The sequence below is a fragment of the Salmo salar genome, chromosome 21, assembly GCF_965601325.2.
Source record: "Salmo salar chromosome 21, fSalSal1, whole genome shotgun sequence".
NCBI lineage: Eukaryota > Metazoa > Chordata > Actinopteri > Salmoniformes > Salmonidae > Salmo > Salmo salar.
Genome location: NC_138311.1, coordinates 4653020 through 4675589, shown reverse-complemented (window position 1 = coordinate 4675589; position 22570 = coordinate 4653020). Strand labels below are relative to the sequence as shown.

General features: G+C 41.8%; 1 protein-coding gene across 4 annotated transcripts in view; it reads left to right on the top strand.

Annotated features, from left to right (window-relative positions):
* Window positions 1-22570, top strand: part of tmtc4 (transmembrane O-mannosyltransferase targeting cadherins 4) — a 71349-nt gene that overhangs the window by 43185 nt on the left and 5594 nt on the right. For 2 of the 4 annotated variants that reach the window (XM_014163787.3, XM_082966924.1), the window contains exons 16-18: window positions 5151-5263; window positions 6682-6751; window positions 7195-7970. In XM_014163787.3, the coding sequence (XP_014019262.1) occupies window positions 5151-5263; window positions 6682-6751; window positions 7195-7346 (335 nt within the window). In that variant the 3' untranslated portion in view covers window positions 7347-7970. Of the gene's footprint in view, window positions 1-5150; window positions 5264-6681; window positions 6752-7194; window positions 7971-22570 lie in introns of those variants that run through there. The other 2 variants (XM_082966925.1, XM_082966923.1) reach the window with 1 other exon arrangement.

Here is a 22570-nt window from a genome sequence, read left to right as displayed (position 1 = left end):
AAACGTACATTTTGGTCCACCAAGCACTTTTGCTGGTAGATGAAAAAATCTACCAGCCACTCATAATTCTTACCAGTCAATACATTTATTTGCCATAATAACACCAAAAATCACTCCAAAAAATGGTCTAGTTTTTTTCTCTCCATGTTTCCGATTTCCCTAGTTTTCTTTTCTTCAGGTATTCACTCTCAAAATCACACCTTTTTTTAATAGAGAAACAACAAAATTGGATGTTCTAAGTCCACAAGAATGCTTAAACCACATCAGGAGACCACATTTGAGGTCTGGGGAAGACAATAAAGCACATATTTGCCCTTTTTTAATTTCAATTCTGTTTATGAAACAAAAGACACTCGATTGATACAGATCATCATAATATTATATTGTTGTGCCAGGTAAGTTTACTTTACAGTTAACGTTTAATTTGGAAAGTTTTATGGGAAAGCCTTTAGAAATGACTATTTCGGCATCACTACCTGGCTACACAAAGTGGTAGACACAGGCATTTCCATGCCGTTACGTCTTCAGAAAGTTGCAAGAAATACAAGTCACTGATGCATTCTTTAACATTCTTTACAAGTAGGCTTTGGATTGCACGAATCTGCGTTCATGTTCTTCTCTAGGGCACTTGGAAACAACTGCACAATGAAGACTATCATTACAACAATTATTATCTGGGAGCATAAGCAACCAAAATGGTCGTACTTTAGAGCCCTGTGCGCACAACATACACACACACCACAAACACACACTTTAAAACACACACCACAGTTGCTGTCTAATGGGAGATACTATGAGTGACAATACCCATCACTTGCTTTGTTTTGTGGCCAAACTATTTTGGTATTCAAAATCAATCTTTAATAGTTGAGTAATGGATGAATTTCCATTGATTACATGCGCCACAGAGTTAGTCAAATGCCTGATATTTTTACTCATTCATCCGTACGCACAGTTGTTCAAAGATTGTTTCTGTACGTTAACAGCAGTGAAGACGGAGACAAAGGTAAAAAAAAATTGGGGAAATTTGATCTAAGCGCCCAATGTGATTAGACTGGAAGAGCAGGAACCGGCAATGCTTGAAATTTATGTATTAAAGCTTTGTGTGTGGAGTTTTCTAAAGGCACTCTTCCCTGCCGTGTGGAGAATGCGCTGATTTCCAGACGTTGGCGCCGCTTTTGTCAGAAGCCTCTCCCGAGGGGGGCGGGGTCTCCCAGGAGGGCTCTAGAACCATCCAATCGCCAGCCAGCGTGCCCATGATCAAACGCAAGGCAGACACAGAGAAGTGCCCCCTCAGAATTCAGAATCCCCCTCCTCCACCCCCTCTCCACATAATTTCTGCCCCAAATCTGCCAAGACTACATGTCACCAAAAACCATAAAGTAACCGGGGTGTGCTTCCTTTATTCTGTTATTGTACAGAGACAAAGCTGAGTTAGCACACATAAACTTAGCAAAAAAAGAAACGTCCTATCACTGTCAACTGCGATTATTTTCAGCAAACTTAACATGTGTAAATATTTGTATCAACATAACAAGATTCAACAACTGAGACATAAACTGAACAAGTTCTACAGACATGTGACGAACAGAAGTTGAATAATGTGTCCCTGAACAAAGGGGGGTTCAAAATCAAAAGTAACAGTCAGTATCTTGTGTGGCCACCAGCTGCATTAAGTACTGCAGTGCGTCTCCTCATGGACTGCACCAGATTTGCCAGTTCTTGCTGTGAGATATTACCCCACTCTTCCACCAAGGCACCTGCAAGATCCCGGACATTTCTGGGGGGAATGGCCCTAGCCCTCACCATCTGATCCAACAGGTACCAGACGTGCTCAATGGGATTGAGATCCGGGCTCTTCGCTGGCCATGGCAGAACACGGACATTCCTGTCTTGCAGGAAATCCCGCACAGAACGAGCAGTATGGCTGGTGGCATTGTCATGCTGGAGGGTCATGTCAGGATGAGCTTGCAGGAAGGGTACCACATGAGGGAGGAGGATGTCTTCCCTGTAACGCGCAGCGTTGAGATTGCCTGCAATGACAACAAGCTCAGTCCGATGATGCTGACACACCCCCCCCAGACCATGACGGACCCTCCACCTCCAAATCGATCCCGCTCCAAAGTACAGGCCTCGGTGTAACGCTCATTCCTGCGACGATCAACGTGAATCCGACCATCACCACTGGTGAGACAAAACTGCGACTCGTCAGTGAAGAGCACTTTTTGCCAGTCCTGTCTGGTCCAGCGACGGTGGGTTTGTGCCTATAGGCGACGTTGTAGCTGGTGATGTCTGGTGAGGACCTGCCTTACAACAGGCCTACAAGCCCTCAGTCCAGCCTCTCAGCCTATTGCGGACAGTCTGAGCTCTGATGGAGGGATTGTGCATTCCTGGCGTAACTCGGGCAGTTGTTGTTGCCATCCTGTACCTGTCCCGCAGGTGTGATGTTCGGATGTACCGATTCTGTGCTGGTGTTGTTACACGTGGTCTGCCACTGCGAGGATGACCAGCTGTCTGTCCTGTCTCCCTGTAGCGCTGTCTTAGGCGTCTCACAGTACGGACATTGCAATTTATTGCCCTGGCCACATCTGCAGTCCTCATGCCTCCTTGCAGCATGCCTAAGGTACGTTCACGCAGATGAGCAGGGACCCTGGAAAGGCCTCTTCAGTAGAAAGGCCTCTAGTGTCCTAAGTTTTCATAATTGTGACGTTAATTGCCTACCGTCTGTAAGCTGTTAGTGTCTTAAAACCTCTTAAGGATCGGTGTTTCCCTGGCGGGACAACTTCCGGTAAAACTGGAGGGTGCGTAATTCAAATAAATAATCAGAAATATTATGGATTTTAAACATTTATGTACATATACAGTTGAAGTTGGAAGTTTACATACACCTTAGCCAAATACATTTAAACTCAGTTTCACAATTCCTGACATTTAATCCTAGTAAAAATGCACTGTTTTAGGTAAGTTAGGATCACCACTTTATTTTAAGAATGTGAAATGTCAGAATAATAGTAGAGAGAATGATTTATTTCAGCTTTTATTTCTATCATCACATTCCCAGTGGTCAGAAGTTTACATAGACTCAATTAGTATTTGGTAGCATTGCCTTTAAATTGTTTAACTTGGGTCAAACGTTTCGGGTAGCCTTCCACAAGCTTCCCACAATAAGTTTGGTGAATTTTGGCCCATTCCTCCTGACAGAACTGGTGTAACTGAGTCAGGTTTGTAGGCCTCCTTGCTCGCACATGCTTTTTCAGTTCTGCCCACAATTATTCCATAGGATTGAGGTCAGGGCTTTGTGATGGCCACTCCAATACCTTGACTTTGTTGTCCTTAAGCCATTTTGCCACAACTTTGGAAGTATGCTTGGGGTCATTGTTCATTCGGAAGACCCATTTGCAACCAAGCTTTAACTTCCTGACTGATATCTTGAGATGTTGCTTCAATATATCCACCCAATTTTCCTACCTCATGATGCCATCTATTTTGTGAAGTGCACCAGTCCCTCCTGCAGCAAAGCACCCCCACAACATGATGCTGCCACCCCTGTGCTTCACGGTTAGGATGGTGTTCTTTGGCTTGCAAGCCTCCCCCTTTTTCCTCCAAACATAACGATGGTTCGTTCTATTTTTCATCAGACCAGAGGACATTTCTCCAAAAAGTACGATCTTTGTCCCCATGTCCAGTTGCAAACTGTAGTCTGGCTTTTTTATGGCAGTTTTGGAGCAGTGGCTTCTTTCTTGCTGAGGGGCCTTTCAGGTTATGTCGATGTAGGACTCGTTTTACTGTGGATATAGATACTTTTGTACCTGTTTCCTCCAGCATCTTCACAAGGTCCTTTGCTGTTGTTCTGGGATTGATTTGCACTTTTTGCACCAAAGTACGTTCATCTCTAGGAGACAGAACGCATCTCCTTCCTGAGCGGTATGACGGCTGCGTGGTCCCATGGTGTTTATACTTGCGTACTATTGTTTGTACAGATGAACGTGGTACCTTCAGGCGTTTGGAAATTGCTCCCAAGGATGAAGCAGACTTGTGGAGGTCTACTATTTATTTTCTGAGGTCTTGGCTGATTTCTTTTGATTTTCCCATGATGTCAAGCAAAGAGGCCCTGAGTTTGAAGGTAGGCCTTGAAATACATCCACAGGTATACCTCCAATTGACTCAAATGATGTCAATTAGCCTATCAGAAGCTTCTAAAGCCATGACATAATTTTCCAAGCTGTTTAAAGGCAGTCAACTTAGTGTATGTAAACTTCTGGCCCACTGGAATTGTAATACAGTGAGTTATAAGTGAAATAATCTGTCTGTAAACAATTGTTGGAAAAATGACTTGTGTCTTGCACAAAGTAGATGTCCTAACCAACTTGCCAAACTATAGTTTGTTAATGACCGTTCCACAGGTGCATGTTCATTAATTGTTTATGGTTCATTGAACAAGCATGGGAAACAGTGTTTAAACCCTTTACAATGAAGATCTGTGAAGTTATTTGGATTTTTACGAATTATCTTTGAAAGACAGGGTCCTGAAAAAGGGACTTTTCTTTTTTTGCTGAGTTTATGTGCACACATATAGCACACGTGCACGCAGAGCATGACTCAGGGCCTCTCTCCACCCCCACCCATCTCTCTCCCTCCCTCTAGCTCTCTTTCCCTCCCACCTTCCCTCCCGCTCTCTATCTCTCTCCTTCCCACCTTCCCTCCCTGGTCAGACAGGTCTGACAGAGATCAATAAGCCAGTGGTCCTTGTGTTCAGCTCCTAATTAGGAAGCTAAAGCGCTCTTCCATGTGTGGAGAGGAAAAACTCTGCTCTACACACCACAGACAACACACACATGGACACACTGGGCGCTCAGTTTATATTGGGTTTCATCATTTTATCCACAGTATAAAGGTATAAGCACTTGCTTTAAAGCTCTGTACATTCGTACAAGCAGTTGACATTTGTATTCTGTGAATGCATCGACTTCCAATTAAGACTTTTAAAGCTGACTTGTAGTCTGTCGGTTTTAAACTTTGTTCTCCTCATGACTTGGATTTCCACCTTGCATGTTCACAGGCTTTGAACTAGCAAGTTCAATCTCGCCTGTCTGTGTCTGACTATCCGTCTGTCCTTCTCATGTCTATCCCTTCTCTCTCTTGTCGTCTAGGCAACCTAGCCCAGGCGGAGGCAATTGGCCGAGAGGCCCTAAAGCTCCTCCCTAACGACCACACCATCATGTTCTCATTGGCCAACGTCCTGGGCAAACTACAGAAGTTTAAGGTCAGTAAGCCCAGCGAGAGAAATTACTTACAATAATTTACCTCAAATAGGGCTGTGACGGTCATTACATTTTTGGATGACAGTAATTGGTCAGCCAAATGACCGCGGTCACATTTTAACCGTTGGAATAGCAATTTAGTAAAAAAATTATAATCATGTGATTAAGACACATTTTCTCCTCTCCTCCGCTCCTGACTGCATGTGCTGCCATAGAAATAGAATGAGTAAAATGGACGTCCTCATTCAAGTCATTGATGGCACAATGAGTGGACTGGCGGCCATTGCAAGTATAGCATGTAAGTCGCTCTGGATAAGAGCGTCTGCTAAATGACTTAAATGTAATGTAGATGTAGCAGCAAAGGAGAAAAGCTAGGTTGAAGATGACAAAGGTTGAAACGAGGATTCTAATACCCCATAACTCTGCAGCAATGGGACCAGCTATGCAAGTTAGCAACGGCGCTGGTAGTTTGCAACGGCGCTGGTCACGTGAATGTTTATTTTCTAAAAGCTTTCACATGGAGTGCTAACTTTTATCTTCAAGCTAGGAGTAAGGCAGGAACTGAAACCAGGAAGTGTACCTGTCTATTTGTGCTGTGATTTGTTGATTCAACTCAACTGACATTACAAAAATACATTACATTGCATGAGCCCCATCAGTTCACATAATTTTAATGAACATTCTACATTACCATGGAAATGATTGTATCACAGTACCAGGCTGCCATTGCGAGTGTACCCATGAGTTTACCAGTCACATTTTCAGGGTTAGAGGTTCTAAGCCCGTTCTATTCATTCTATTTCCGTGTGTGTGCTGCTCCTGCAGGGATGGGGGCATTGCCTAGGCAACCTAACACTCGTTTGCTACAACACCTTGCGTGTTTCTGCAAGGAGCAACACATTTTCATCACGTGGTTAAGAGTCCATGTTAGCGCAGAAACAGACTTAACCGCATGAATGTCCGACCGTCTTCACTCAGCTGGTAATTGTGCCAGCCCTCACCTCAACTCAATCCAAACTTCAGATAAGTGCATGTTTGACATTCAGCATTGAAGTCAATGAGATTTAAACTATTTTTTGGACTCAAATCAAAATCAAATCAAATGTTATGTCACATGCGCCAAATACAACTGGTGTAGACCTTACCGTGAAATGATTACTTACAAGCCCTTAGCCCTTAACCAAGAATGCAGTTTTAAGAAAATAGAGTTCTGAAAATATTTACTAAATAAACTAAAGTAAAAAATCAAAAATAACACTATAAAATAACTAAAATGAGGCTTATATACAGGGGGTACTGGTACCGAGTCAATGTGCAGGGGTACAGGTGTGTCTGTGTGTGTGTGACTGCACTCCTAATTGCAGCCACACACACAGACACACACACACTGAAACATGTCCTGTGTTTTGTGCCCAATCAGGAGTCCGAAGGCTTCTTCCTCCAGGCTCTGAGGATCAACCCAAATGCTGCCAGTTGCCATGGCAATCTGGGTAAGACCAGTGTGTTCCGAGATACGTTTGATGTCGACCCATAGTTCTTATAGACCCACAGAAATGTTTTTCCATATACAGTATTTGTCCTTTGTATTAAGACACTTGCCACGTAAATAAATCCATAATACCTCCATGAAATTCAATGTGATCAATGTGGTGTGTTTAATTAATTGTTTTGGGATAATGTGATGGGTTTGGTCTCAAGCAAGAGTAACACTTAGAAACATTATTGGTCAAACATCATATGAAGTAAATGCATGGGCCACCTTCAGTAGATACAAGGTGGAACGTTGCAGGTAGAAATGTCATGAATAGAGGCTGACATGAATTGTGATTCCTTATTCTCAATATCAGAGGCATGTTTATTCTGAGTGTTCCACACCGTGTCTTTGGCTTCACAATAATATGTCTGTCTCTCCTCTCTCTCCCCTCCATCTTAGCGGTGCTGTACCATCGCTGGGGGAAGCTGGAGCTGGCGAAGAAGCACTACGAGCTGTCTCTGAAGCTGGATCCAGAAGCCCCAGGCACCCGGGACAACTACAACATGCTGCGACGCAAACTGGACCAGCTTTACAGGACCACACCACCCTGAGGGACTCAACCACTGACTGCATGCTGCAACACACACATACACACACACACACACACACATACACAAGTAACCGTTCATTCATTCCAGGTTTGTACCGTTTCCATTCTATTTAAGAAATAAAGACTGTTCTGTGTCACAAGTTCTGTTGCTTGTCCCCCACGATGAAATTGGGGAGGGGACAAGATCGGTCTCCGTCTGTTCGTACATCAATCACACACGATGTCTGACAGCACTGGCCCGATTTTAAGTAAAATTGGGTGAATGGTGCGTCTTCCCTTACTGAAAAAAAAACATTTTCACATGCAAATTAGTTTTGTGGCAAATTTAAGGCGAATTGTGAACTTATGGAAAACAATTCTGGGGAAACTTGTTTCGAACATTCTACTGTTTGCAAATTTGTTTCAAACTCTATGAATATGCAAATAAGATCAGATTTTTGGTTACTGTGTGTTAACATTTAGATGTATCTACATAAACCAAATCACCTAATTTTAAATAAACTTGCTTCTCACAAAGAACTAAACATACTATACTGAACAAAAATAAATGCAACATGTAAAGTATTGGTCCCATGTGAGCTGAAATAAAGGATCCCAGAAATGTTTGATATGCACAAAAAGCTTATTTCTCTCATTTTGTGCACTCATTTGTTAACATCCTTGTTAGTGAGCATTTCACCTTTGCCAAGATAATCCATCCACCTGACGGGTGTGGCATATCAAGAAACTGATTAAACACCATGATCATTACACAGGTGCACATTGTGCTGGGGATAATATAAGGACACGCTAAAATGTGTAGTTTTGTCACAACACAATGCCACAGATGTCTCAAGTTTTGAGGGAGCATGATGAAACTGAAGTATTTCTGAATGTAATAAAGTCCTTTCGTGGGGGAAAAAAAAATATTCTGATATATTCTGGCCCAGGCCCACCCATGTGAAATCCATAGGATGGAGGATGGGGCCTAATGAATTTATTTCAATTGACTGGTTTCATTATATGAACTGTAACTCAGTAAAATCATTTAAATTGAAGCATGATGTGTTTATATTTTTGTTCAGTATAAATGTACTAAATATACTAAACATGTATTCAATGTCTTAACAGATTAAAATGAATCCAATACAACTTGAAATCATCTGCATGCTAGTGAAGAAAAGAGCAAAGATGGGATATTTCCCAAATAGATTGTTTATTGAATCTTTTTATGTAGCTACAACATTGACATGAGAGAAATGTGAACACTATGGGGATCTTGACCTTAAAATGTTTAAAGGGGAAACTAAAGAATTTACATGAGCCAAGTGATAACTGAGCAATAGCTTTCAACCAGTGGAAGCTTAAAAGATAATTAACAAAATGTAAATAATTAAATAAAAAAAATACTAAATAAAACCCATTTCAGAACCATTGCCTTTTTGAGCTAACTTTGACTTCCCAGTGGAAGTCCTTTGTCCAAAGCTTGTTGAATGCATGCACTGAAACAATCCAGAAAAGCAAAACAAAAATACAACTAGGATACTGAAAACATTTTATATTGTGGCATCTTAAGGTAGACTCTGCAGGTTTGGCTTTGGGAAAACAGGGTCAGCTATTACAAAGTTGCCTTGATGTTGCTATGCTTCTCACTGAAACTGGCATTCTATATACACTGGACAAAAATAAATGAAACATGCAACAATGTCAAATATTTTACAGTTACAGTTCATTTAAGAAATTCAGTCAATTGAAAAAAATTCTATGGATTTCACATGACTGGAAATACAGATATGCATCTGTTGGTCAACACTTGCCTAATGCAGCGTAACATTTCCTTCACATAGAGTTGATCAGGCTGTTGATTGTGGCCTGTGGAATGTTGTCCCACTCCTCTTCAGTGGCTGTGCTAAGTTGCTGAATATTGGTGGAAACTGGAACACGTTGTCATACACGTTGATCCAGAGCATCCCAAACATGTTCAATGGGTGACATGTCTGGTGAGTATGCAGGTCAAGCACAAGGAGACAGTCATTTACTAGTTGTCTCTTCTTCCTGACTCAGGGCTTGGGTGAAAGAAAAGCAACATAAAATTGAGTTATTCCTAATATGGCAATTCATATTATTTTCCCAAAGTGAATTATCGTTAACTTACATCTCAAAGCCATGCATACAAGAAGCCTTGACCTGGTGGACACATTTCTATGTCCTCAGTTTTGATTCAAGGCCTGTCTCTGCCTTGTAACTGATTGCTTCTAGAAAGAGAGAAGAAACAAGACATGATCAAGATGCACTAGCTACTAGAATAATACATGCATTTGCTTATCGTATCCAGAGTCGTGTGTTTGGGCATCATTAAACTGAAGACATGTTTATCAAATAACTCTCTGTAATTATTATTACGCGAATAAACTGATTAATCGTGTAACTGTAATTAACTAGGTCGGGGCACCAAGGAAAATATTCAGATTACAAAGTTATAATTTTCCTAATATAACTTTCCAGATATCATTAATATCTGATCTATGAGTCTTCTGATTTAATGACTTATTATTTTTACCTCGTGTCAGGCTCATTCCAAACGTCGTAAATTGTTGTTATCTGCACAAACCCAGTCTTCACTAAGTCATCCATACAGCAATTGTCTTAAAATAATTTATTTACTAAACTAAGTAATTCACAGAAAGCATACAAACAGTAGGTATTGTTACAAAGAAATGGTAGAGGAATGTGCCCTAGTGGGCTAAACCGGCATGGCGGCTTGTTAACCTGTTATGGCTAGGGGGCAGTATTTTCACGGCCGGATAAAAAACGTACCCGATTTAATCTGATTATTACTCCTGCCCAGAAACTAGAATATGCATATAATTATTGGCTTTGGATAGAAACACCCTAAAGTTTCTAAAACTGTTTGAATGGTGTCTGTGAGTATAACAGAACTCATATGGCAGGCAAAAACCTGAGACGATTCCATACAGGAAGTGACCTGTCTGACAAGTTCTTGTTCATCTTGGCTCTTTTTATTGAAGACTGAGGATCTTTGCTGTAACGTGACACTTCCTACGGCTCCCATAGGCTCTCAGAAACCGGGAAAAAGCTGAATGATATCGAGGCAGCCTCTGGCTGAAACACATTATCGCCTTTGGTAAGTGGCCGATCAGAGGACAATGGGCTTAGGCGCGTGCACGAGTCGACCCCATGCTTTATTTTCTTTCGTCTTTTTACCTAAGCGCAGATTCCCGGGCGGAATATTATCGCTTTTTTACGAGAAAAATGGCATAAAAATTGATTTTAAACAGCGGTTGACATGCTTCGAAGTACGGTAATGGAATATTTAGAATTTTTTTGTCACGAAATGCGTCGTGCTCGTCACCCTTCTTTACCATTCGGATAGTGTCTTGAACGCACGAACAAAACGCCGCTATTTGGATATAACAATGGATTATTTGGGACCAAACCAACATTTGTTATTGAAGTAGAAGTCCTGGGAGTGCATTCTGACGAAGAACACCAAAGGTAATAACATTTTTCTTATAGTAAATCTGACTTTGGTGAGTGCTAAACTTGCTGGGTGTCTAAATAGCTAGCCCTGTGATGCCGGGCTATCTACTGAGAATATTGCAAAATTTGCTTTCACCGAAAAGCTATTTTAAAATCGGACATAGCGAGTGCATAGAGGAGTTCTGTATCTATAATTCTTAAAATAATTGTTATGTTTTTTGTGAACATTTATCGTGAGTAATTTAGTAAATTCACCGGAAGTTTGCGGGGGGTATGCTAGTTCTGAACGTCACATGCTAATGTAAAAAGCTGTTTTTTGATATAAATATGAACTTGATTGAACAAAACATGCATGTATTGTATAACATAATGTCCTAGGGGTGTCATCTGATGAAGATCATCAAAGGTTAGTGCTGCATTTAGCTGTGGTTTGGATTTATGTGACATTATATGCTAGCTTGAAAAATGGGTGTCTGATTATTTCTGGCTGGGTACTCTCGTTGTAAAGCCTTTTTGAAATCGGACAGTGTGGTTAGATAAAGGAGAGTCTTGTATTTAAAATGGTGTAAAATAGTCATATGTTTGAAAAATTGAAGTTTTTGTATTTTTGAGGAATTTGTCATTCGCGCCACGCCCATCATTGGCTATTGGAGCAGGTGTTCCGCTAGCGGAACGTCTAGATGTAAGAGGTTTAAACAAAAGTTGATAGTGGGGGTCAGCTGAGAAGACACTACAGACTTGATAAATATTAACAATTGATATGCTAATCCTTTGAACATGAATGCTCACTCATTCGGAAACAATTGCAATCAATATATATATTTACAATGTGTCGTCATGATCTTTGTTGGAGAGTTTCGTCCTCTCTATCTCTCTCTATCTCTCTCTCTCTCTCTCTCTCTCTCTCTCTCTCGGTTAGAATGGATCTTTCAAAGCGACATTCATTAATGTCGTTATAGAATGGATGTTTCGTCGGTTGTCGCGTTCAATGATACTGAATTCCTAGCTGCAGACTAGTAATTAATATCAAAGACTTGTTTTTATTCTGTATCGATAGTTTAACCATGTGGTATGGTTAAAGTTCAGTAGAGCAATACATGGTCAAACCTTGGCCCTCTCTTCTCGAGGTAAGCTGGTCTAAAGAAAGAAACCCTGGGTGGGAGTTCATATACTGAACGTAGAAAAGGCTGTCACATGACGCCTTGTCCTGTCTGTGTCCCTGGGGGCATACCGGTGACTTGGTAAAACTTTAAGTAAAAAATACAATTCTCTGACATTAACATCTTACAAGCATCCCAACATATTCCAAATAGTTTTATCCTTATTCATTCATTTTATACAACCATTTAGATGTAAGTCTCATAGCTGAGGCTATCATATAAACATTATGGCAATATGGCCGTATTGTCTCATGAGTTTCACAACATTGTACCAAACGGACCAGTTCGTAGCTGGATTCTTCACCGATCTTTTATACCTTCTCCAGAACATAAATGTCATTCGGTTCCCCCGTCCTGTGAGATGGTAGAATTCCTTTGTCTCTCTATGAGACCACTCTGTGTCAAAACTGGTGCCATGAGGAATTGGAATTTACGACCGCCTTCTGACCACAGCAGCCTGGGTGTAGGAGACAGAGGGAGATGGTGCAGAAGTAGGGGGATGGTAGAGGGGGAGGGGGTCAACTGTGCTCGCTGTACTCAAAGAGGGCAACGTCATGACATATCCCCCCTGGTGGTTTGGATCTTGTTTATCCTGCAAGTTACAAATCAACATAAAATCATGACCATGTGATGTCCCATTTGTAGATCATCATTGCAGTACCCTCTGGTGGTTGAACTTGGTAGGCTCTCTGAAAGCGGAGCAGTCCACCACAAGGATGGGCAGTTGATGTTCGGTTGATGATCGCCGTTGCAGTCTCCTCTAGTGGTGTACCTTGGTAGGTTCCCTGGAAGCTGCAGAGTACCCCAGGAAGGGCCAGGGGATGTCCTGGTTGGTGATCGCCGTTGCGGTCCCCCCCTCTGGTGGTTTACCTTGGTAGGCTCTCTGACAGCGGGCATGCCGCCACAAGGATAGGCCGTGGGTATCCGGATTTGGGGTCGCCGTTCTGGACCCGTCGTCCAGACTGGAAGATATGGGCAGTAACTTAGGCAGATGTTAACCTGTTAGGGCTAGGGGGCAGTATTGACACGGCTGGATAAAAAAACATACCCGATTTAATCTGGTTACCACTCCTACCCAGTAACTAGAATATGCATATACTTATTACATATGGATAGAAAACACCCTACATTTTCTAAAACTGTTTGAATGGTGTCTGTGAGTATAACAGAACTCATTTGGCAGGCAAAACCCTGAGACATTTTCTGACAGGAAGTGGATACCTGATGTGTTGTATTACCTTTAAACCTATCCCATTGAAAAACACAGGGGCTGAGGAATATTTTGGCACTTCCTATTGCTTCCACTAGATGTCACCAGCCTTTACAAAGTGTTTTGAGTCTTCTGGAGGGAGATCTGACCGAACAAGAGCCATGGAACGATGATGGCCCATTAGACACCTGGCGCGCGAGTTCATGTTGGGTACCCTCGTTCCAATACGTTATAAAAGAGTATGCATTCGTCCACCTTGAATATTATTCATGTTCTGGTTAAAAAAGGCCCTAATGATTTATGCTATACAACGTTTGACATGTTTGAACGAACGGAAATATATTTTTTCCCCTCGTTCATGACGAGAAGTCCGGCTGGCTTAGATCATGTGCTAACAAGACGGAGATTTTTGGACATAAATGATGAGCTTTTTTGAACAAAACTACATTCGTTATGGACCTGTGATACCTGGAAGTGACATCTGATGAAGAGAATCAAAGGTAATGGATTATTTACATAGTATTTTCGATTTTAGATCTCCCCAACATGACGTCTAGTCTGTATCGCAACGCGTATTTTTCTGGGCGCAGTGCTCAGATTATTGCAAAGTGTGATTTCCCAGTAAGGTTATTTTTAAATCTGGCAAGTTGATTGCGTTCAAGAGATGTAAATCTATAATTCTTTAAATGACAATATAATATTTTACCAATGTTTTCTAATTTTAATTATTTAATTTGTGATGCTGACTTGACTGCCGGTTATTGGAGGGAAACGATTTCCTCAACATCAATGCCATAGTAAAACGCTGTTTTTGGATATAAATATGAACTTGATAGAACTAAAAATGCATGCATTGTCTAACATAATGTCCTAGGAGTGTCATCTGATGGAGATTGTAAAAGGTTAGTGCATCATTTTAGCTGGTTTTATGGTTTTGGTGACCCTGTCTTTGAATTGACAAAACATTACACACAACTCTTGTAAATGTACTGTCCTAACATACTCTAAATTTATGCTTTCGCCGTAAAACCTTTTTGAAATCGTAAAACGTGGTTAGATTAAGGAGATGTTTATCTTTCAAAGGGTGTAAAATAGTTGTATGTTTGAAAAATTTGAATTTTGACATTTATTTGGATTCAAATTTGCCGCTCTTGAAATGCACCTGCTGTTGATGGAGTGCACCACGGGTGGCACGCTAGCGTCCCACCTAGCCCATAGAGGTTAACAACGCACACACACTCATGAAATATATATAATTACATTAATTCCCCAATGAGTGGCGTTGTGGCACTAAGTGATGGTTGTATGGGGACTTTGTTTATTATGGCTCTATCACTTCCTAAGTGTCAAAGGAACTGAACCGAAAAGGAATGAAAGCATAAACAGAAGATATACAAAATATAGTTCTCACACAAAAATCATCTAACTGGACTGTATTCTATATACGTCCAATGTTCTGGCAAAATGATTATCATGGCATTGTCTCCAATGCCATATCTAGGGTTTTCCTACTTGGTGTGTTGCTTAGGAACTATCCTAAGTTGATAACTATATGATAAGTCTACAGCTGTAATGCACTAGTTTTGGGCAGTCTACAGGGATGACCTATGGACTTCTGGGAAGAATACTGGTGAGTGCTGTAGAGTCAAAGGCCTAGAAGTAAATGTTCAACTTTACTAAGGCTGGTATATTGCTTGGGCCCTTAAGTGATCCTAGCATAAATCCTAATTGGATGTTCCGTTGTGCATGTGCGTTTATGCTTACACAATCGCGCATGTCAAGGGAAGAAAACCAAGTATCCTGGCAGATTACAACTTGTTCAGAATGAGTCTGACGTAGTCAGGTAATTTTCAGGTCAATGCCTGGAGGTCAGTCAGAATTGGTGTCAAGGGAGTCTGTAGTAGTTTTTCTACAAGTCACTGTGTCTTCCACTATTGTAGGGGCGATAGGTATGAAGTCTATTTCATAGCTATGTTATCCACGGAGGAGCTAACCTCACGACTGAAGTACTCTTTAAGTATTGGACCAGTTCTACGTGGTGTGATCATGGTTAATGACTTCTAATAATTTTCCTCCTGAATGGAGGATTCTATTTATTAGTGACATGTGTGTTAACCATTGGAAGAGTGCACTGGAGATTCCCTTCCACATGTTGCACTCTGAGTGACTCCTATGTCGCTGTTGTCAAGGATAATTTGATTGGTTAGGTCTCTAACCTTCTTACTGATTGTAGCTGGACTGACTGTTGCTGGTATTGGTACTGGTACTCAAGGGGACCAGTTATCCTACCGATTTATTATGAAATATTATCTACCGGAACACATGATTGGAGCATTTTACTAGTTGTATTGTAGTTGAACCTACAAATGGCAAGGAATGATTATTGTTGCCATTTGTTTTGGAGGTGGACAAGTCCACTGGACTTCCTTTACGACCAGTGTGGTACACCTCAGTACTATCTTAGATGTGTTCTAAGATAACCCCCATCTAGGGGCCTGTCTGCTCCTCACTGTTCTCATAGGGGAGTTTACAACTAGATTTGATTTATGCTCTGGCGGCCTCGTACGGTGTTGTCCGTAGTCTCGACCCCCCCACCGGCCTCGATGAGGCTCATCATGGGTCTGGGCTACTATTCCCCCCCTTTGTGTCTCGGGACCCCCCCCACCAGCGGGTGGTGTAGGTGTCCGCGGCGCAAACGAAAAGGTCGGACCCTATGTACGAGTTGTCAGCGGCCGCGTTGTTATGAGAATGGCTGTAACCTTTCAACCAAATCTCCTGGTGTTTGTGCTTCAAAACGCTCAGTGGCTGTCGAGGCATGTCAGTCACCACCGCGTCCGCGTGTGGCAACCTCTTCAGTACCTGCGAACTGAGACGAGGATAGCGGTCTGTGACATCGCAAAGTGTTTCACCAGTGGGAGTCATCGGCTCAGTTGCTGGACTGACGCCATTAGTGTCATTGTAAGGGGTGACAGTCCCCAACAAAGCGGAAGGTGTATCATCGGAAGCAGAGTATACTCTGTGCATCAATGTTTTTATTGCTGAGACGGCCGCAGTGCTTGCGGAAGTGTGTGAAGGGCAAGAGAAGTTCATCTCAACTATCGTATTGCGCGACTGCAAGGAGGAGGGAAGTTGCTTATTCACAGAGACAGCTGGCTCGAAATCATGAAAAGAATGGACAATCAGGTTGGCTGATGGAATGTGTCGAGATATCGTACTATCTCCTTGGATCGGATTCTGTACCAAGAGGTTTCTAAACGTCTTTTTCCCAAGGGTTGCTTTCGACAGATACCCCTCGTGAATGACCGCATTGCAGCTAGCGTTAGGGGAAGACAGTGTGGTCAGTGGAGAAGACACTGTGGTCTGTGACCATACCTGGTTGGTTTTCCAATCCATCAATGGGAGTAACCGATCCATCAAGTCTGCTCCAAGTAGCAGGGGTACAGTTTTGAGGCTGGTAACATACACAGGGTGAACAAGCGATACGTCCTGGAAGTGAAGTTTCAGCATGACTCTCAATGTGAGAGGCGCGGTAGTCTGAGTGACCCCTCGAAGTGTAGTGTCGCATCGTTTCACTTTTAACCAACGTTTAGTTGGCTTCAAAGCCCTTTTGAGATCATCGAACAATGTTTGAGAGATGAGTGATATTGTCGCAATATTCTGAGTACATAGCTCGGCCATAACAGGCTAGCTAATTTGACACCCACCAAGTTTGGGGCAGGCTAAACTCAGAATTACTATTAGAAAAATTGGATTACCTTTGCTGTTCTTCGTCAGAATGCACTCCCATTAGCGCATGACAAGTTAAGCAGTCCTCCAGGACTGTTTCCAGGTATCGCCGTTTAGATTCGTGGTTAGTGGACATATTCCCCACAAAGTGGAGTGGTCGTTCGCAATGATGTGATGTGCCATTTCTGTTCAAGGTGGAAGCAGATTGACTTTTCCGATTTTGAGTGGGCTTGGCTTTAACGAAGCGTTTGACCTTTTTCTTCGCAACCTTTGTATCAGAGTCTATAGACAAAGCCTGTGGGCTTGTTTCTTTATCAAGTGGGCCCTGGATAGGGTCTTGAATGAAACTGTTGTTGTGCGTCATCTCTCGACGCTCCAATACCTCATAATGCACCCTCTAACTGGAGTGAGTGCTCCTGGTCAAACTTCAAAACCGAGTGGTCAGGGCTCTTAGCGTTGTGAAATTTAGATGCCTCAAAAGCTGTGCTTGCAAGTTCTCTGAGTTGTAATATAGGCAAGCCAACGTGGGCGGCATGGCCCAAGTAGGTAATGAAGGTGGGATACATGTTCGACAGTAACATTTGTTTGAATGGTAACAGCTCTTCAATTCCTGTTTCAGTGAGTAGGCCAAAGTAAGCTGAACGGAGCCTATGATAGTAAGCTTGTGGGTGTTCGTTCCGAGCTTGTTTGACGGTGTTAGCCAGTGAGCTATCGTGTTTGCGAGTCGCAGAACCACTGAATTCTAATTTCAAAGCTGTGGCAAGTTTAGCATAGTCATTTAGCACGTGTTGCTGTTGTAGACGAATGAACCTTGTCACGTGTCTATTCGACGTTCGCTTCAACAGGTAAACCCTGTCAGAACCCGTAGCGTTCGGGTAGCCATCCAACGCGTCCTCTATGTCAGCTAGGAACGTCTCAGTATCGTTTGGCTGACCTGGAACGGGGTCAAAGGTGGGGAAATTCTTGACGAGTTTGTCAAGGTATTCCGCGCCAAGCGGGCGGAGAGGGTTGGCTTCATCCTGTGGAGAGATTGGGGCCGAAAGGCCAAAAGGAGAAGCCAAGCCTTGTTGTTGTTGGCCAAGAGGCGCCATATTACTCAGTGCCGAAGAGCCAAGAGGAGAAGACTGGGGGACACATGAGGGAGGCAAGGTCTGAAACCTATTGTCTTTACTCCTGTGAGTACAGGGCTCCGGTTGCTTGGATGGGTAGTCGCGCTGTAGAGCGTGACCATTCTGGATTTCCTCCAGATGGTACCTAAGGGTGGTATTCTGCTGCATTCCAGAGTCCACTTGAGCGCTTAGATTACCGATTTTGGACACGTGAGTGTCACACCTGCTCCTTTCGGTCTCAAACTTATCTGTCATGGTTTGCAGATAGAGGTCTTGAGTACGGAGCGAGAGATTCAGTGATGAGATTTCCTCTGCTTGCTTAGAAATCAATATTTCCATCCTCATCACCTGAGTTCTCTCATCATTCATTTGGTCAGCAACTTCAATAAGTTCTGCTGATATGTCATCCAACTTTGTCATTGTGTTCGTTAGCTGATCATCTTTGGTCTGCAGCGCTTTGAGGAGAACCGTGTTATTTTGAGTAACATTCAACAAAACAGCATGCATGTTGTCAAGTTGAGCGCTCCTATTTGTAGATAACTCTTCAGATTTATCTAGTTTGGCGTGGACATCATCGTATTTAGTTTTGGCTAAATCGAGTTGTTCCTGTAGCATATTATTTTGTTCCTGTAGAAAACGATTTTGTTGAAGAGCTTGTGCTTGTTCCTGTAGAAAATGATTTTGTTGAAGAGGTTGTGCTTGTTTATCGTCATACATTTTTGCAATTACATTTAATTGTTCAGTTTTCAAGCGCAGTTCCATAGCTAGCAGAATTTTTCCCTTTTCTGCATTTGTCATTTGTTTCCCGGTTCTCTCCACCTGTCCGTTTATGTCTACCGTTACCTGCTCGTGCTTCAGCTGTGCACTGCGGTATTGGACAGATGCCAATCTCGGATGGCAAGACATCAGAGCTAGACTGGAGAGAACCTTTACGAGGCCTGCGCCCGATGCTTGATTTTGGAAAGCGTTGTCTGCTTTTCCACTAATGGCATAATTAGGGTTGGTATCGCTGCTGAGGTCAGAGATCAATTCTTTTATGGGTGGAGGTTCACTACTTAGCGGGCGAGCGGGGACTACCCCCTCTGATAGCTTGCACATTATTAGAACATTTGAAAGGAAAAATGTTTTTCCTAATTTCCCAAAATTTGGTTTTGGAATGTTGGGAGCTGCAAAGACGATTTTAATCTATTTATAGATGTTAATGAACCATCAGTACTGTTCGGTACTGTGGAAGTTGGACGTGAATGAATTTGCAAAAGCAAATTGAATTAATCAATCAATGCCAATGATTTGGTAAAACTTTAAGTATAAAATACAATTCTCTCACATTAACATCTTACAAGCATCCCAACATATTCCAAATAGGTTTATCCTTATTCATAAATTTTATACAACCATTTAGATGTAAGTCTCATAGCTGAGGCTATCATATAAACATTATTATGGTAATATGGCCGTATTGTCTCTCATGAGTTTCACAACATTGTACCAAACGGACCAGTTCGTAGCTGGATTCTTCACCGATCTTTTATACCTTTTATACCAGAACATAAATGTCGTTCGGTTCCCCCGTCCTGTGAGGTGAAAGAATTCCTTTGTCTCTCTATGAAACCACTCTGTCTCAAAACTGGGGCCATGAGGCAGGACATTCCCTTTGGAATTTACGACCGCCTTCTGACCACAGCAGCCTGGGTGTAGGAGACAGAGGGAGATGGTGCACAAGTAGGGGGATGGTAGAGGGGGAGGGGGTCAACTGTGCTCGCTGTACTCAAAGAGGGCAACGTCATGACATAAGCTTTAAGTCGATACACTCATATCATAAAAAAGTGTTATGAGACATGAAACATATTTCTAGGGTGTTGATGCATTCTCCTCCCAAAACAGCCTCTTCCAACACCACTTGTTCAGGAAGGGTATCGATCTGCAAAAGGTAAGTCTTGCTTTGATGTCAAGTCAGCTCATATTGTTGGTACCTTAGCTGTTGTGCTAGCAAACATGCTACTGAACAGTGACACTGGCATATTGACATGAATTTATTTTTAAAAAAGTTCAACATATTCACCTAAAAATGTGTTTAGGAAAATCATTAGTTAGCTAGCTAGCAATCACATTAATTGTGCAAAAATGATAGCTAACATCCACTAGCTAAGCACTAGCCAATCAGTGGCGCTGCAGATTGAAACTCTATGCCATAAAACATGACTTTGCTAACTAGGCATCAATTAGCTAACTCAATTTAAAAGTTTATTAGGAAGTTTAATAAATACATTAGACACTCACAGGACAACTTTGGTAGGTAGCTAGCTGGATAGCTTTGTTTCATTTTCCAACAGATTTTTGGCAATAAATATTGTTACCACAGATTAACCTCTTACATCTAGACGTTCCGCTAGCGGAACACCTGCTCCAATATCCAATGATAGGCGTGGCGCGAATTACAAATTCCTCAAAAATACAAAAACTTCAATTTTTCAAACATATGACTATTTCACAGCATTTTAAAGACAAGACTCTCCTTTATCTAACCACACTGTCCGATTTCAAAAAGGCTTTACAGCGAAAGCAAAACATTAGATTATGTCAGCAGAGTACCAAGCCAGAAATAATCAGACACCCATTTTTCAAGCTAGCATATAATGTCACAAAAAACAAAACCACAGCTAAATGCAGCACTAACCTTTGATGATCTTCATCAGATGACAACCCTAGGACATTATGTTATACAATACATGCATGTTTTGTTCAATCAAGTTCATATTTATATCAAAAACCAGCTTTTTACATTAGCATGTGACGTTCAGAACTAGCATACCCCCTGCAAACATCCGGTGAATTTACTAAATTACTCACGATAAACGTTCACAAAAAACATAACAATTATTTTAAGAATTATAGATACAGAACTCCTCTATGCACCTGCTATGTCCGATTTTAAAATAGCTTTTCGGTGAAAGCACATTTTGCAATATTCTCAGTAGATAGCCCAGCCATCACGGCTAGCCATTTAGACACCGACCAAGTTTAGCCCTGATCAAACTCCGATTTACTATTACAAAAGTTTCATTACCTTTGTTGTCTTCGTCAGAATGCACTCCCAGGACTGCTACTTCAATAACAAATGTTGGTTTGGTCCAAAATAATCCATCGTTATATCCGAATAGCGGCGTTTTGTTCGTGCGTTCCAGACACTATCCGAAATGGTAAAGAAGGGTCGTGCGCATGGCGCAATTCGTGACAAAAAAATTCTAAATATTCCATTACCGTACTTCGAAGCATGTCAACCGCTGTTTAAAATCAATTTTTATGCCATTTTTCTCGTAGAAAAGCGATAATATTCCGACCGGGAATCTTCTTTTCTGCAAACAGAGGAAAAAATCACAAAGACGGGGGCGGCCAGGTCACGCGCCTAAGCCCAGAGTCCCTTGATCGGCCACTTGAGAAAGGCGATAATGTGTTTCAGCCTGGGGCTGGGATGACGACATTCAGGTTTTTCCCGGGCTCTGAGCGCCTATGGACGACGTAGGAAGTGTCATGTTAGAGCAGAGATCCTTAGTAAAAGATAGAGATGGCAAAGAAGTTCAAGAAATGGTCTGACAGGCCACTTCCTGTAAAGGAATCTCTCAGGTTTTGACCTGCCATTTGAGTTCTGTTATACTCACAGACACCATTCAAACAGTTTTAGAAACTTTAGGGTGTTTTCTATCCATATATAATAAGTATATGCATATTCTAGTTACTGGGTAGGATTAGTAACCAGATTAAATCGGGTACGTTTTTTATCCAGCCGTGAAAATATTATAACATAATGTCCTAGGTGTGTCATCTGAGGGGGGATACCTAGTCAATTGCACAACTGAATGCATAGATTTTTTGTGTCATTACTGCAAGCCAACATGACTCTCAAAAGCCACGACAGCCGCTGTTTACTTCTGAAGATAACTTTAGCGCCGCCCTAAAAAACAGATTCAAATTCGACACAAACCTTCAAATAGGTATGTAATGACACATTATATAAACTCTTCATAGTGTTTTATTTACATTTTAGAGGTGATAAGTTGGACAGATAGGGTGAAAAAAAATCTCCCCCATTCTCTATCACACAGTAGATTTCGCTTCCCCACCTGCCATTTTTAAAAAGACCCGATGGAGCTCATTGCCTTCTTCAATCATGCAGAGACGGACAGCATGAAGGTCTCGTCATTGATTTTGCTGGAAAGGGGAGAAATTGTGCTTTACAATGGTATTCATATTACAGTTGACCTGGAAGTATTACATTTTTTGGGGCGCTAAAATAAGGTAAATTGTACGTTACAGCGCGATGTACAAAAGTGCGTTAGCTAACTATAGCTAGTTAGACAATGGGAAAAATACTGCTTGCTATTGCTCAGTGACCTGTTGGCCTTCAAGAAGGCAGAAGTTTCCATCCGTTTTTGTAAAAACGGTCCCACCCATTAAGTCAAAATGTGATTGGTTGATTCCACTGTCACACCAAAAACTGAAGAGATTAATTCAGAACATCATTGAAAATCCCAATAGAATT